The sequence below is a fragment of the Peromyscus maniculatus genome, chromosome 22 (genome assembly GCF_049852395.1).
Source record: "Peromyscus maniculatus bairdii isolate BWxNUB_F1_BW_parent chromosome 22, HU_Pman_BW_mat_3.1, whole genome shotgun sequence".
In the NCBI taxonomy this organism is placed as follows: domain Eukaryota; kingdom Metazoa; phylum Chordata; class Mammalia; order Rodentia; family Cricetidae; genus Peromyscus; species Peromyscus maniculatus.
Window position 1 is genome coordinate 8557453 of NC_134873.1, and position 15742 is coordinate 8573194.

Sequence of the window (15742 nt, forward strand, 5' to 3'; positions counted from 1 at the left end):
TGTTTGGCAGGTGATGTTCAGTCTGCTGCACCGACCCTCCCCTACACCTCACAGGAAGTTCAGTGGAGGGGAGTCACCAGGCAGCAGCCCTTCCTGCTACCCTGGCAGGGTGGCCCAGCGGCTGGGGAAGAAACGCGCACACACACCATCGGCCTGGCCTCTGATGCCACGTAAATTTATTGAAGCAATACTGAACACTCAGCCCTCAGCCATTCTGATCTGAAACGATGTTCACATCCCCGCTGTCCACCGTCATGGAGGCCAGCTTTCCGGACCAGGTATCAGCGTCTGTTAGCAAAGCGTTTATTATTGTAGGCCATGGCGTAGTGAAGGCACCAGAATGGAATATCACCATGGCGTGATGTACGTCACGACAAGGAGCTCAGGCTATCACTGAATTCGTTGTGCAGCCGCCTGGGTTTGAATTCTTGACCCTCCTGCCTCAGCTGCCACAGCGCCGGCACAGGGTGACAGGCATGTGCCATCATTACTGGTTGCTCTTCTTATATAATATTAGCAGGACCAGCCTTAATATTATACATCCCAGGGGCTCAGGAGAGAGAACTACTAACGGCGAGGACTATTTTCAGGAAATAGAATCTCAGCACACCGAGCTCTATAGTCCACTTGCTTTAATTCCTCTGGCATAACATCCTTTATACACAGCTTCAGTTCTGTTCTCATGTCTAGCTCCTTTCTTGCCTGATTTCTCTCTATATTCATCTACTGTCCCCTCTAGGTTCTATCTTAATTCCTTCATCTAGTTCTGCCCCTTCTAGGTTCTCATCTATCTAGTTCTTTCCCCCATCAGCTCCTCTCCCGTCTCCTGTCTCATCTGGCTCTTCCTCATCTTGTTCTTCCCCATCTGGCTCTTCCTCGTCTTCCATCTCGTTCCTCTTGTCCTCTCTTCTAGCCCTTTAATCTAGTTCTTCCCCATCTCAGTTTGTTCCTCTCAAGTTCTTACCCATCTAGTTCTTTCATTCTCTTTTCTCTTCTCTGTCTTGTGCCCTGGAAGTCTCGGTATATAAATGGAGGGTCCGAGCTAAATTGTGTAAAGCTATTACTTAACGTCCACCTCTCCTAGGCGGTGTCTCCTTGTGGAATTTACCGTAAGTCAGGAGACTTGCAGGTGGGCTGTTATCATTGTTAGTCCTCGGAAGTTGGGCGTCCACCTGGGTGGTGTTTCCTGTAGTCCTTGAAAGTGGCTAAGGGAGATAATCTGATTCCAGAGAAAGCCTTTCCTGAGGCTGTTCTCCAAATACCTGGAATGTGTATGTCCAGAGAGTGATTAGTCCACACTGTTAGTCCTTCTTAGGGGAAAGTCAATTGGGAAAACTATGAAGGCACACATGATTTTCATAACAGAATACAGCTGATATATAACAAGCCAAGTAACACCAAAAACTCCTTGGGATTTGGCTTCCTCTGGAGGAATTCCCTGATCCCTCCAGGTAGTGACTTTGCCATAACCAGCTGAGTTCTTATGATATTCCTGCGCCCTGCAGCAACTCTATTTTTTTTTTAAGGGGAAAAAAAAATTGTTTTTCTAGGGCATTCTAGAAATTTTATTCCTTAAAAATTCTAGAAAAAAATATTTTTGCTTTAAAAGACTGATGAGAAAAGCGTAAACACGTCTTCAGACTCAGGGTGTGCGACAGGACTGTTGGGAAAAGCTGACTCGCCAGCATGCTGCCCCTGACCCCCCCCCCCCTCTCCCCACTACTTCTCTTCTGGGGCTTTCTCAGTGATTCCAGGAGCGAAGGGGCCCACCAGCCACGTGACAGGTGTGTTCTGAGCCACGTACTCCACAGTGTGGTCAAGGGCCTCTCGGGCTCTGGCTATGCGCTCACGGGTCTGGGTAAGAACGCTGGTGGTGAGGTCCTGGAAGGACTGGATGCCGGAGAAGGTCGCCTGAAGGTCGTCCACCTGGCTTCGGGCCTGCTGGGCCTGCTCCCTGACGTGGCCGGGCAGGCCCTGGATGCTGGCCCCCAGGGCCGCACACGTGCGCTGCAGCTGCTGGGTGATGTCCCTGAACATGCCGAGCGCCTGGGCCTCCACTTGCTGGAAGGAGAGTGGGGTGGGGTGAGGGCCAGCAGGGGGACAGTGTGGGGGACAGGGACTCGTCTCCTGTTACCTTTTCAAAATAGATTTACAGGGAGACACCGGAAGACGCCTAGAATCTAGACTCATCGGACACAAAAGCCACCAGGAGGGACAAAAACCAAACAGCAAAAATCGAAAAAACAAAAAACAAATATACAAACCCCAAATCAAACCACAACGTGGACACCGAGGGACCAGATGTGGTGGCTGCACAGCTGTGATCTCAGAATCAAACTAAGCAACTGCCCACAGTAATAATAAAAATACAAAAATTGAAAACCAAAGCCAAAATGCCAGGTGGTGGTGGTGGCGCATGTCTTTACTCCCAGCACTCGGGAGGCAGAGGCAGGTGGATCTCTGTGAGTTGGAGACCAGCCTGGACTACAGAGAGTTCCAGAACAGCCACGGCTACATAGTGAGGCCCCGTCTTGAGAAACCAAGAGAAAAACAAAACAAAAGCCAAAACAAAAGAGAATCATGGGTTTTGTGGGTCACCGGAGGTGGGGGGCTGGACAGGAAGGGCAGTGTGCACAGGGCAGGGCATGGAGACAGACACGGGGACCCCAGGGCCCCGGCGGTTACCTCTGGCTTAGCGGGGTCCTTCTCTGCATCCTGGGGGCTCTTCTGGTTCCAGCTGAGCCACATCTGGTGCAGCTTCTCCTGCCCCTCCCCCAGCCTCTGGTCCATGCCTTGTTTCACGGATTCCATCTGCAGCGCAGAGAGAGAGGGGTGGGGACCTGTATCAAAGGGAGTCTGTGTCCCAGAGGCTGGTTCCAGTCGGGCACAACAGCAATGGGGTCGACGCTCTTCATTTACATCTTTTTTTCTCTTTTCTGGCTAGCCTGGAATTCACTATGTAGACCAGGCTGGGCCTCTGAGGGATGAGAGGCATGGGCCAAGGAGTCCCACACTTTTGTTTGTTTGTTTTTGTTTTTCGAGACAGGGTTTCTCTGTGTAGCTTTGCGCCTTCCCTGGAACTCACTTTGTAGACCAGGCTGGCCTCGAACTCACAGAGATCCGCCTGCCTCTGCCTCCTGAGTGCTGGGACTAAAGGCGTGCGCCACCACCGCCCGCAGGAGTCCCGCACTTTTATTTTTCCCCTTGGGCAATGAATGGCAACCACCATAAGCTTCACAGGAATAAGATGCAACAGTGCCTTAGATGGCCTCAGGACCCAGCAACCAGCACCCCTAGCCACCCAGGTAGAGAAAGAGAGGCCCATGCCCCATGCACCCTGGAGCAGACAGTCACCCTGTATTCATGTATCGAAGTCCACAACTCCGTCTCAACTGAACTTCAGCCTCTGACAGGGTCGGACAATGAACGTGTCTGGTTCAGTTGCCCAGACCGTGCACTTTGTTACGCAGCCTGAGCTGACTCATTGTATGGTGGAAGCTAGCTGAGGGGAGCCAGCCCAGCCCACCTCCTACCAGGTGCGATCCCAGCTCACGGAGGGAGGGGGGCAGCAGGAAGGAGGCCCCAGCCCTGGCCACACCCGAGGCTTACCAGGCTGAGTGCGTGCGTGAGCTGCTGCAGCGCCTCGTGCGCACTCTGCCTGGCATGGCGCAGCTTGCCCAGGGAGTGCTCGTAGGCGTGGTTGCGCAGGCGCTCCGACAGCGAGCCCAGACGGACGAAGTAGTTCTGCTCCTGCCTCTGTTCCTGCAGTGAGGCCATGTCTGAGCCCTCTGGGGAAGTGGCGATCAGGGCTGAAGACACAGAGGGAGAGAGTGGTCAGGCGCACACTGCAAACCCTGCGGAGGCGGGTTGGGAACCTGAGGCAGGAGGTTTGCAAGTCCCTGGCAACCTGAGCTACAGGGGACCCAGTCCCCCCGGACTGGGCTGGCAAGATGGCTGGGCGGGCCAAGATGCTTGCTGCCAAGTCTGGGAAACTGAGTTCTGTCCGTGGATCCCACAGTAGGAGAGAACCGACAACCGGAAGTTGTGCTGTGGACGCTCCACGAGCACCTAGCTCAGGCAAACCTCCAATGATGAAAATGAAATGTATTTTTAAAAACGTGAAAAGCAGATGGTAGTGAGCGGCAAGGTTGTAAGCCCAGCACTAGGGAGGAGCATTGTGGAACAGAATCTTCAACTCTATACAGAGGCGTTGCACTGGAGCTACAGAACAATTTTTAACTATATAAAGAGGTGTTGCTGTTTCACTTGCCTGCCTAAGGCACCTGAGTGGTCTCATACAAAGCTGAATGGCCAATACCTGGGCGGAAGAGGGATACACAGGGCTGGTGGGCAGAGAGAATAAGCAGGAGGAGGAATCTAGGCTCCAGAGAGAAATGTGGGAGAAAGAGAAAGCGCCACCCGGGGCCAGGCAGCCTCCAGCAGCCAGACACAGAGGAAGCGGGAGAGTAGAACATACAGAATCAAAGAAAGGTAAAAAGCCCCGAGGCAAAATGTAGGTGAAGAGAAACAGGAATTAATATAAGTTACAGAAGCCAGTGGGACAGGCCTAAATAAACTAAGGCCGAGCATTCATAATTAATAATAAATCTCCGTGTCATGATTTGGGGGCTGGCGGTCCAAGAAAGCCTGCTTCAGAGAAGACAGGAGGATGGACCCCCCCCTCCCCGGCTCCCCTCGACAGCCAGCCTAGACAAGTCTGTGAGCCCCAAGTCCCTGATGCCCTGTCTCAAAAAACACGGGGAAGAATTGCTGGGGTAGACAAGGCCGTCCTGTGGCCTTGGCACACGCACTCAGAAGCCTTTGAGACATTCAGGGACAAAGTCAAATCCTGGGGCTTTTTGTTTTGTTATTTTGAGACAGCATCTCACTGTGTAGCCCAGGCTATACTTGAACTTATAGACATACGCCTACCTCTGCTTCCCAAGTAGGATTAAAGGTGTGTGGGATCATGCCAGGCAAAATCCTATGTTTTGAAAAAAAAAAATTCTCCTCTTCCCATTTCTCCTTACACAGTGGATTTCAAAACAAAACGGCTACATTTTGGTCCCGGCCAGCTGGTTTGTAGCAGTTTTCTTGGAAGCTGGGGGCTGCACCCTGGGAAGTGAAAGGAGCCTTGTGCTTTTAGCCAAGGCAAGGGCAGGAAGCCATGGGCAGAGAGTGGCGTGACGCAGAGGGACAGGCCCTGTGTCCCTGGGAGACAGGCAGCTCAACTGGCCTGAACTAGAAGTGGTGGAAAAGACTCAGGCTGGCCTCCAACTCCGGACACAGCCCCCTCCCCCAGCATCCACCTCCTGAGTGCTGGGGCGACTGGTGTGAGCCACCACACCTGGCTTTGTTGTACCGGGGATGGAATGGACTTGTGCATGCTAGGTGAACGCTCTACCTACAGACCCAGACTGAGGCTTATGCTTGTATTCTGAGACAGGGTCTTGTGATGTAGCCTAGGTTGGCCTAGAACGTCTCCATCTACCTTCCTCAGCCTCCCAAGTGCTGGGGTGAGAGGTACAGGCCCCCTTGCTCAGGTTACAAAGCTAGCTCCCACATTGCCTCCGCTATACCCTACCTGGTGTTACCCACAAGCCACCTGAGTCCTATAGGACACATGTCCTCACAGGGATGCATCTGGGAGAGCAGTGGTTTAACCATGGCTGCTCAGACAGGAGCCGCCTCCACAGAGCCTCTGGTTCCTGTTTATGCATTGCACCCCACCCTCTCCCAGGCTGGAGTCTGTGTTGGGGATTACTGAGGTGCAGCCGGGTCTCCCCCGCAGAGGGTCACTGTCGCTGGGAGTGAGCGCTGCTCTTTGAATGAATACGTGCCACTCAAAACCCACAGAACAGCAGGCTCACGGCCAGCCTAGGAGGAACGGAGACCTCTATGGATGCCTGGGTGGTGATGCACGCCTCCCTCCCCAGTACTTGGTAAGTGGAGGCAGGGCTATCATCTTGAACCCGAAGTGGCTGGGTGAGTCTAAAGGTTCTTGTCAAGCCTGACTGAGTTTGATTCCTGGAACCCACGTGGTGGTCGGACAGAATCTACCAGAGTACCTGGAGAGCTGTGGGCAGAGGAGGGCGCCCTCTTGGGGGCAGTTGTGGGGAGGACGAAGCCTAGGCACTGAGACCAGAGGCCGGGGTAAGGACACTCACCCAGCTCTGCATCCGTCAGGGGCAGGCGGTTGTCCGCCCAGGCCTCGGACTTGACCAGCATCGTGTCCACTCCGCTAATCACCATCTGTCCCACTCGGGAGCCCATGACCGACTGGACACCGCTGGTCACCGCCGACTTGGTCATGTCCATGCTGCTCTGCACAGCCCCCCGGGTCACATCCACTGCTCCGGTCACCCGGGTGGCCACTGTGTCCTTTGCACTGGTCACTGAGTTAGATACCATATCTCTGGCCCCAGATACTGTAGACGACACCAGTTCCTTAGTATCTGCCAGAACCTGCAGGATGGGACACATCAGCCTCCGCCACACCAGGATCCCCCACCCAGGGAGGCCAGAGCCGGTGTGTGTGTGTGGGGGTCATCCTAGCCCCTGTGTGGTTAAGACTTCACAGCTTGGCAGTGTGGCACACGTCTTTAATGCCAACACTGGGGAGGTAGGTGGATTTCTGTGAACTGGAGTCCAGCTTGGGCTACACAGTGAGTTCCGAGGCTACTATCTCTTTTTTTGTTGTTGTTGTTGTTTTGTTTTGTTTTTTGAGACAGGGTTTCTCTGTGTAGCTTTGGTGTCTGTCCTGGATCTCACTCTGTAGACCAGGCTGGCCTGGAACTCACAGAGATCTGCCTGCCTTGCCTCCCGAGTGCTGAGATTAAAGGCGTGCACCACCACCGCCTGGCCCGAGGTTACTATCTCAAAAAACAAAAATAGACTTCAAAGCACAGCAACTTTCCAAATTCCAGTCACCAAGCTACCTGGTCTCAGGCAAGTCACTCAATCTCTCTGTCCCTTTGATTGTATTTTGAAGGGGTTCCTGGCTGAACCTGTATCCTTCCCAATCAGTTAAACATTTTAAAGAAAGATTTGTTATTTCTATGTCAGTGTGTACATCTATATAAGTGTCTGTTCTGTGTGCAGGGCCCCCAGAGGCCAGCTGGAGTGACAGGCAGTTGTGGGCTCCCTGAAATGGGCAATGGGAACTGAACTCAGGTTCCATGGAAGAACAGCCAACACTCCTGGCCACTGGGCTATTTCCCTGGCCTCGTAAGTAATTAGGTGAGTAAGCAAACCAATTTCTTTCTGTGTCTGTGCCTGGGTGCCACAGCACGTGTGTAGAGGTCAGAGGACAACGTGTAGGACTCAGTTCTCTCCTACTCTGTGGGGCCTGGGGATAGAAAACTCAGGTCTTTGGGCTTGGCTGCAACTGCCTTTACTCAATGAACTATCTTGGCCCTATTTATTCCTGACCTTGGGTATCCCAGGCTGGCTCCAACCCTAAACTCGCTGTGTAGCTACGGTCTATGTAATAGCCCAGATTCAAGTGCCGTGTTGGCCACGTGCTGGTCCCATGTGACTCAGAGGGTAAAAATGACCTCCCAGCACCCAGAATGTGAAATACAGCTCAGCCCCTCCCAAATGCAAAGCCCAGAACCACTGTACAAGCGTGTGGTGATATACTGTATACCCTAATAAACTTTCCTGAGGACCAGAGGACAGAGCCAGCCACTAGATTAGACATAGAGGTCAGGCTGTGGCGGCACACACCTTTAATCCCAGCACTTGAGATCTCATGCCTTTGCTGGGGAAGCACACAGGCCTTTAATCCCAGGAAGTGATATGGCATGAAGAAACAGGAACTCATTCTCTTTAGGCTGAGGATTTCGTAGAGGTGAGAACTAGTGGCTGGCTGTTCTGCTTCTCGGATCTGTCAGCTTCCACCCTGATATCTGGCTCTGGGTTTCTTATTAAAAGACCTTCTAAGATTCGAACGACACAGGCTCTGTCGCAAGAATCAGGAGAGTGTGACCCTGACTGCTGCCTTCTGTGATGGGAGGGAGCACTGTGAAGGACACCTTGAAGCGGAGCTATGTCTGGAGAAAAAGTGCTGGCAGAGCGAGAGAGGGCTGTTAGGAGGCCTGCAGCTGCGACTACAGCCAGATGTGGGCCCTCTGTGCAGAAGCGGAGGCCTGTCCTATTGTCCTGGGGTTGACACTACTCCTGGGCATGGCATACAGAAGGGGCCCAGCCCACAAGAACATGAGAATGAAGTGTCCCCACAGAAAGTGGCTACACAGTACTTGATTCAGAGGCCAGACAAGATGAGGGCTAGCTGGAGGCCCCGCCTAGAATCCCCTAGTGAGGGGCTGGGGGCGTGGTCAGGGTGAAGCCCCGCCTAGAAGAATCCCCAGTGAGGGGCTGGGAGCGTGGTCAGGGTGAAGCCCCTGCCTAAAATTCCCCAGTGGGGACTGGGGCGTGGTCAACAGGGTACACAGCCTGGGCTATCTAAGTAAGACCCTGTCTCTCTCTCTCTTTCTCTCATACACACATACACACACACACACACACACACACACACACACACACACACACACACTACTGGTTTGGATCTGGCTAATAGATGCTCTGGAGATCAGAGAGCTGAGTTTCTGGTTCAGTTAAGAACAGCACATGCAGAGCCGGGCGTTGGTGGCGCACGCCTTTAATCCCAGCACTCGGGAGGCAGAGCCAGGCGGATCTCTGTGAGTTCGAGGCCAGCCTGGGCTACCAAGTGAGCTCCAGGAAAGGCGCAAAGCTACACAGAGAAACCCTGTCTCGAAAAACCAAAAAAAAAAGAACAGCACATGCAAACACCCTCTGCCTTCTTGGGTTTAGGGTCCTTTCCAAAGGCTTACGACTCTGTTTCTAAGGGTGTGTACCCACCTAAACTGTGCATTGTGCTTGAGGGGCCAGACCAGAGGAAACTGCGAGCCTTTTGCTCTGTGTTCGGTGGGATCCAGATGGCATTCTGACTGGATGTGGCCACCCTTCAAGACCTTTCTGGCCAGTGCGGGTGGGGACAGTGAGGACTGTCATGTGTGTGTTGTGTATAAAGCTAGGACTTGGCAGGTCCAGGCAGGGCCTCAAGACAGAATCAACTGACCTAGTACTGACCTTCTCAGTCGGCTGCTGGAGGATGGGCAGGCTTTCCTGCAATCTGTCCAGCCCTCGGTGCGCATACTCACTGGCCGATGCAACTGCAGGACACCAGAGAAAACACAGCCACTGTAACTGCCCTTCAGAGGCAAGGAAAGCCACCCAGGGCCAGTTCAGGGGACTGGAGTTCAGAAATGGGGGTGATTCCCTCCAAAGATGGCCATGAGGAGCATTCTCCACACTCTGGGGTCCTCAACTCACTCTGGGGCTCCAGCTTGGACAAGATGGGCTGTGCCCCGCTGACTGCGGCCGCAGTGAGGGTCTTGACGCCTTTCTCCGCCACGTCGCACAGGGTCCTCACTTGGGGGTAGCTCTCCTTGGTGGAGGTGTACGCAGCACTCACCATGCCACACGTGGAGCTGATGAGAGGCAGGTTGGCCACGCGGTCCACCACGCTGGGCTGTGGAGGGCGGAGACTGGGCTAAGAGCTCAGAGCGCCCATAGGCCTGCTCTCGTTTTGGGGGAGCAGACCAGCTGGGCTCTGTGATGCCTGGTATGAACAACTGGACAAGGCAGGAAACCTGGAGGTTCCATGACGTGCTTCTGGTGGCTTACTTGTTTGAGCACGGGATTGACCACCCAGTGAAGTGTCGGGCAGTGCGGTGACAGAGGAACCCCATTTTTGTGAGAGCACTGGTTCACCACATAACAGGCCCTACATTCCATCCGCAACTCCAGAAACCTGGGGTGATGGCACATGATATCACTCAGCACAGGCTGGAGCCTTGAGGGTTCTATTATGATTGTGGTACCCTGGGCTACACAGTAAATTGGTCTAGACAGAGACAGAGAGTGGGGGGGGGGGAGCATGTAAGAGGAATTCAAAATCACCCTCAGTCACATAGTGAGTTTGAGGCTAGCCTGTGCTACATGAGACCCTGTATTGAAAGGAAAGAAAAAAATGAAGGGACAGGCCTAGGTGTTTAATCCCCAGCACTCAGAAGGCAGAGGCAGAGGAATCTCTGTGAGTTCCATGCTAGCCTGGGCTACAGAGTGAGATCCTGTCTCAAAGCTAAAAAGAAAAAGAAGAAAAGAAAAGGAAGGCAGGAAGAGGGAGGCAGGCTTCTGACTTCTGTCCTGGCCAGCCCCTCTCGGCCCCCAGGAAGATGCCACAGAGCACCCTCAGAAGCCCAGGCCCCTTACCTGTGGGACAGGTTCTTCCACAGCAGCCTGGACTTCAGCCGGGGCATCTGTCCCATTGCTAGACATGGTTTCAGCTGCAGGCAGAAGAGACAGTCAAGTGACAGCCTGCCCCAGGAACGCAGGAAGCAGAGTGATCTATGAACCTTCAGCCTCTCAGAGACCCGTCATCAATTCAGAAGGACCAAGGTGGGGCCTAGCTCACCGGAGCTCCTCCCCGACCCCTGACCCTTTGGTGCTGGAGAACCAACTCAGCGCTCCAGGAACATGCAGCGAAGCTACACCCCTGAGCCACACCACAGCCCCTCCCTGGGGAGTCTAGGCGGGGCTCCACCCTGAACACGCCCCCAGCCCCTCACGGGGATTCTAGGCGGGGCTCCACCCTGACCACGCCCCCAGCCCCTCACTGGGGGATTCTAGGAGGGGACTCCACCCTGACCACGCCCCCAACCCCTCACTGGGGGTACTCTAGGCGGGGCTCCACCCTGACCACGCCCCCAGGCCCTCACCTGACCACGCCCCCATCCCCTCACTGGGGATTCTAGGCGGAGCTCCACCCTGACCACGCCCCCATCCCCTCACTGGGGGATTCTAGGCGGAGCTCCACCCTGACCACGCCCCCAGCCCCTCACTGGGGGATTCTAGGTGGGGCTCCACCCTGACCACGCCCCCAGCCCCTCACTGGGGGATTCTAGGCGGGGCTCCACCCTGACCACGCCCCCAGCCCCTCACTGGGGGATTCTAGGAGGGGTTCCACCCTGACCACGCCCACAGCCCCTCACTGGGGGATTCTAGGTGGGGCTCCACCCTGACCACGCCCCCAGCCCCTCACTGGGGGATTCTAGGCGGGGCTCCACCCTGACCACGCCCCCAGCCCCTCACTGGGGGGACTCTACGAGGGGGCTCCACCCTGACCACAGACACAACCTCTTACTTTAGAACCCCAACTCTGGATGGTTGTGACTGAGGTCCTAGGCCACACCTAGCAGATCAGCCTCTTTAAAGGAGAAAGGTCAGGTCTAATACCTCTCAAGGGTACTGTTGCCCTCACAGCCCTCTTCCAGGTTATCGGACAGTTGACACTGATGCCACACCTGTTCTGCCCCTTGTGGGTCCCAACATGACAGCAGAGACAACCTAGATGCCCAGCAGAGGGGGATTTTAAAAAAAAACAAACAACTAACACTTTCCCCATGTGTTCAAATCAAGGGAACTCTCACAGGCCAAAACGTTCAGAGACAGATGTGTGAAATAGCATTAAAGATTCTCTCTCTTCTTAAAGAGTATTTTGGGGGCTGGAAGAATGGCTCAGAAGTTACAAAGCATATATGCTCTTCCAGAGGACTTGAGTTTAACTCCTAGCATTCATGGCAGGGGGCTCACAACCACCTGTAACTCCAGCTCCAGGGCATCTAAGGTCTCCATGGGCACCACACTCACTATGCATAATTAAAAATAGTCAGCTAAGGGCCGGGTGGCGGTGGTGGCACACGCCTTTAATCCCAGCACTCGGGAGGCAGAGCCAGGCGGATCTCTGTGAGTTCTGAGTTCGAGGCCAGCCTGGTCTACAGAGTGAGATCCAGGACAGGCAACAAAACTACATGGAGAAACCCTGTCTCGGAAAAAAACAAACAAAAAAACCCAGCTAAGCCAGGGGTGGTGGCTGACACCTTTAATTCCAGCACTGGGGAAAAGAGGCAAGAGGATCGCTAAGTCCTAGGCCAGCCTGGTCTACAGAGTAAAACCCTGTCTCAAAAAAAAATAAATAAATAAAAAACCAAAAACAAACATAATAAATCTTATAAGTGGTTGCCAGAGTGCAGGAGAGGGCATCAGATCCCCTGGAGCTGGAGTTTGGTGGTATGAGGTGCCTGAAGAAGGTGCTGGGAACTGAACCCAGGTTCTCTGAGGGAGCAGTAGGTGCTCTAACAGCTGAGCCACCTCTCCAGCCTGATTGTCTTTACATAGATGTTAGAAGATCGGGAAAATGAACAGACTAAGGTCAGGTTTCGGATAGAGGATGGGGGTAGAAGGCAGGTGCCTGAATTTTAGGTCAGGTAAGTAATATCACCTATTCAAAGCCAGTTAAAAAATGGGGCTTGGGTGAGTGGGCAGAGCCAGCATGCCCCAGAACCACAGAAACCAGACACATGCCTGTCACCCCACCACTTGGGAGGAAGGTCAGGACTTCAGGGCCATCCTTGGCTACATCATGAATTCTAGGCCAGCCTGGGCTGCATGAGACCCCTACCCGGTTCCCTTAATCACATCAACACTGAGTCTAAAAGTTGCCCCTAATTCAGACACTGGCGGCCCAGAAAATTCTCATGTGACAAGTCTGAATCCAGTAATTCTAGAATGCTAGATCTGTTCTGGTGTGTGTGTGTGTGTGTGTGTGTGTGTGTGTGTGTGTGTGTGTGTTTGTGTGTGTATACAATGTTTGGGGTGGGTCCCAGGGAGTCTTCTTTTTTTTTTTTTTTTGGTTTTTCGAGACAGGGTTTCTCTGTGTAGCTTTGTATCTTTCCTGGATCTCTCACTGTAGCCCAGGCTGGCCTCGAACTCACAGAGATCCGCCTGCCTCCCGAGTGCTGGGATTAAAGGCTTGCGCCACCACTGCCCAGCCCCAGGGAGTCTTATCACATGCTAGGCAAACACCCACCAGTGAGCCACAACCTCAGTTCTCTTATTTATTGTTTACCATGTGTGTGTGTGTGTGTGCTCACCATCGTGTGCCCATGTGAAGGTCACAAGACAACCTGCAGTAGATTTTCTCATTCCACCAAGAGTTTCGGACATCAAACTCAGGTGTCCGTCTGCCGCCATCTCAGAGGCCCCTGATGCTAACTCTGGAGGCCCCTGGGAGGAGCTCCGAGGACTCGGCCCCTTGGGAAGCTTGCTTGCCCTGATCTATAGCCCAGACACTAGCGGACTGGTTGTGGGATGCTCAATAAACCGGTCTGGCATACCATAGCCTAACTGCTGATAGGGAAGGCTGCAGCTTCCGGTTGGTGCCAAAGGTTTCCCAACAGCGGAGTCAGGTGATGAGGGCCATGCCTCAGGCCCTGTGAATGCCACCTAAGCCGTTACCATCACCTTACCAGGTGGGCAGCAAAGTCTCACGGATCCCTTAGAAGTCAGACACCCTGCAGCTCCCCCCCCCCAGCCCCCGCAGTGGGGGCCACCGCAGGAAGCGCTCTCCGAGTTCTTGGGGTCTGTGACCTTCCTGCAGCTGACTCCAGCTGCCAGGAACTGACCCTCCCCCTCACACCCCGCCCACGAGATTATTTTCTTTGCTGAGACAGCCAAAGAAGCCCCCAGGGTCAAAGGTTGCTGCGTAGCCAGGGCTTAGAAGTAGTCAAGGGAGTCTGTCTTCCTGGTTTGGTGACATGCTGTCATCCCAGCAATACCGGTGGAGGCAGAGGGATGGCAAGTTCCAGGCCACCCTAGTTTACAGAGCAGGCCCATTTCCAAAACCAATCACCAAAACAGAAACAAAAGGCTGAATGTGAGAGATTCCAAGAGAGGGCGGCACCAGGCCCGGCTGGGGACAAGATCGCAGGTCATAACCTCCTGTGGAACAGGCTTGGCTTTATGCAAGGGTCCCTCCCCGCCGACACCCCACCCCAACGCGCACCCTAGCGGCTCGGGCCAGCTGGGCTGGTAAACCTATTTACAACCGAGGCTGCTGGGGTCGCTGCTCTGGGGGGGTTGGGGACAGCGGACCCAGGACCGGGGGAGGAGGGTGGAGCCGCAGGCCAGGAAGCACGGGACGTGCGTTTGAGCACAGCTCTAACTCTGGGGACCCAGGACGGTCGAATCCACCTTCCTTGGCACTCAGGAACCCAGTTCCCATCTCTAAAGGCCCAGGGTGGCCAGGCCAAGAGTTGGACGCGCTGTAAAAGTTGCGAGCCTCGGGTAAAAGTTAGTCTCCTGTAAAAGTGGGGTTTTCTAGCATGCAGAGATTTGGGGGCCTCTGATCCTCCCCCAGCAAAGCCTCGTGTCTCTCTCCTCCCCGGGGGCACCCCAAGCTCGACCCTGGACCACCACCACCACCCCCATCCCGGTCTCACCAGAGTTCTCAGGGCGTCGAGGTAGGAACACCTCCCCTCCCAAAGCAAGCTCGGATCTGCCCGACAGGGGCGGGGCGGCCTAGTGGATCCCGTGGGAGGGGAGGGGCTGGGAGTGACAGGACAGATGACCAATCAGAGGCTCCTGTGGCTTAGTCCCGCCCACTTGCCCACCTTTCGCAGGAGACCCAGACCAGGTTGCCGGTTAGTTGAATCCCAGAAGGACCTAGAGCCTTGGTCCTGGGTGGAGGGGAGAGAGGAAACCCTGTGTAATGTCCTTTCCTGAGAGATTTCTGGGGGTCCTTGGATCTCCCCATGTTTCCAGAGACCCCAAAGAGCTTGTGGATCCAAGAGATGGCTGAGTGACGTCTTCCTTCGGATGTGCCAAGGGATAGTCTCCATCGGGACGCGGGGAAGCCATAGCCAAGAGTACACACAGCCCCGACGGGGCCCTAGAGGAAAGCTTGCTCTCTCGCAGCCAGCCGGAGGCGCTCACCGTGCCCAGGCCTCCTGGTGGGCGAGGCGCTGAGGCCCAGAGATGGCCACCTGTGGTCCCCGGACTGTGGATCAAACGGTCCCTGAAGCTGCCCGCCTTCCTAAACCTTCCTCCCCATGGTCTGTAAGCCAGGGGGTTCACCTCAGACAGCCTCAGAGGCCAAGAAAGAACGGAATGTGTTTGCTAAGGGGGTGACCCATGTGCTGCTCCCCCAGCCCCTCGGGTCTATGGTGAAAAATGGACTCAGGCGTTTGCAACTGCGCATGTGCGAACGTGCTCCCAACCTGGGGAGGGTGAGGCACCTCAAACCTTTCCTGTCTCCCGCCCCGGACCTCCTTTTTCTGGGTTGCCTTGATGACTGAGTTCCTCATCTTGCTTGCCCTGAACAATGCCGCCTTTGCAGGGGCTGGGGAGGGGTGGGGCACACTGCCGCCAGGTGGCGCCCTGCCTCCCCGACGGTGGCGCCCCTTCCCTCTGTGCCCCCCCACTCCGAAGACACACTTTCCCCTGTGCCAACGAGGGTGCCCCTTCCCTGTGACTCCCGATGGCGCCCTCCCCTCTGCGACTCTCTGGGCCAGACTGCCCAGACTGCAGGCATGTACTAGTAACCTTGGGCCTGGCCTGTGGCTCATTGGCTGTGTACACAGGCATTCAACAGTTATTAGACACCTACGGTATACCAAGGTCCTGCAGGGCAGCCCTGGGGACATGGTCTGGACCCTCTTGGCTTGGTAGCACTCAGAGACCAGGGGGAGACGGGCCAGAAGGACAGGATTAAGACTGTAGGGGACAGCCAGAGCTACACAGTGAGTTTGTCTCCAAAACAAAACAAAACACTATTTGGGGGAGGGAAGCCCTGGGATATTTAAAATCGTGTTACATC

The 15742-nt window shown here is 54.7% G+C and overlaps 1 protein-coding gene across 1 annotated transcript; it reads right to left on the reverse strand.

The window, feature by feature from the left end:
• Window positions 1–151: 151 nt before the first annotated feature.
• On the reverse strand, window positions 152–14463 carry Plin3 (perilipin 3). The gene is made up of 8 exons (XM_006982250.4): window positions 14367–14463; window positions 10300–10373; window positions 9358–9556; window positions 9115–9197; window positions 6168–6465; window positions 3610–3809; window positions 2686–2811; window positions 152–2061 (listed from the first exon to the last, which is right to left on the reverse strand). Exons 2-8 carry the CDS (start codon window positions 10363–10365, stop codon window positions 1720–1722), a joined length of 1314 nt encoding a protein of 437 aa, XP_006982312.2. The 5' UTR covers window positions 10366–10373; window positions 14367–14463; the 3' UTR covers window positions 152–1719.
• Window positions 14464–15742: the final 1279 nt, after the last annotated feature.

Excerpts from the sequence above, each read along its gene's own strand:
- Plin3 (XM_006982250.4), bottom strand. The coding sequence starts at position 10,365 with ATGTCTAGCAATGGGACAGATGCCCCGGCTGAAGTCCAGGCTGCTGTG. Across the intron at positions 9,557-10,299 it reads TGGAAGAACCTGTCCCACAG|CCCAGCGTGGTGGACCGCGT; the intron begins GTAAGGGGCCTG and ends CGCCCTCCACAG. Across the intron at positions 9,198-9,357 it reads GTCCAAGCTGGAGCCCCAGA|TTGCATCGGCCAGTGAGTAT; the intron begins GTGAGTTGAGGA and ends GGTGTCCTGCAG.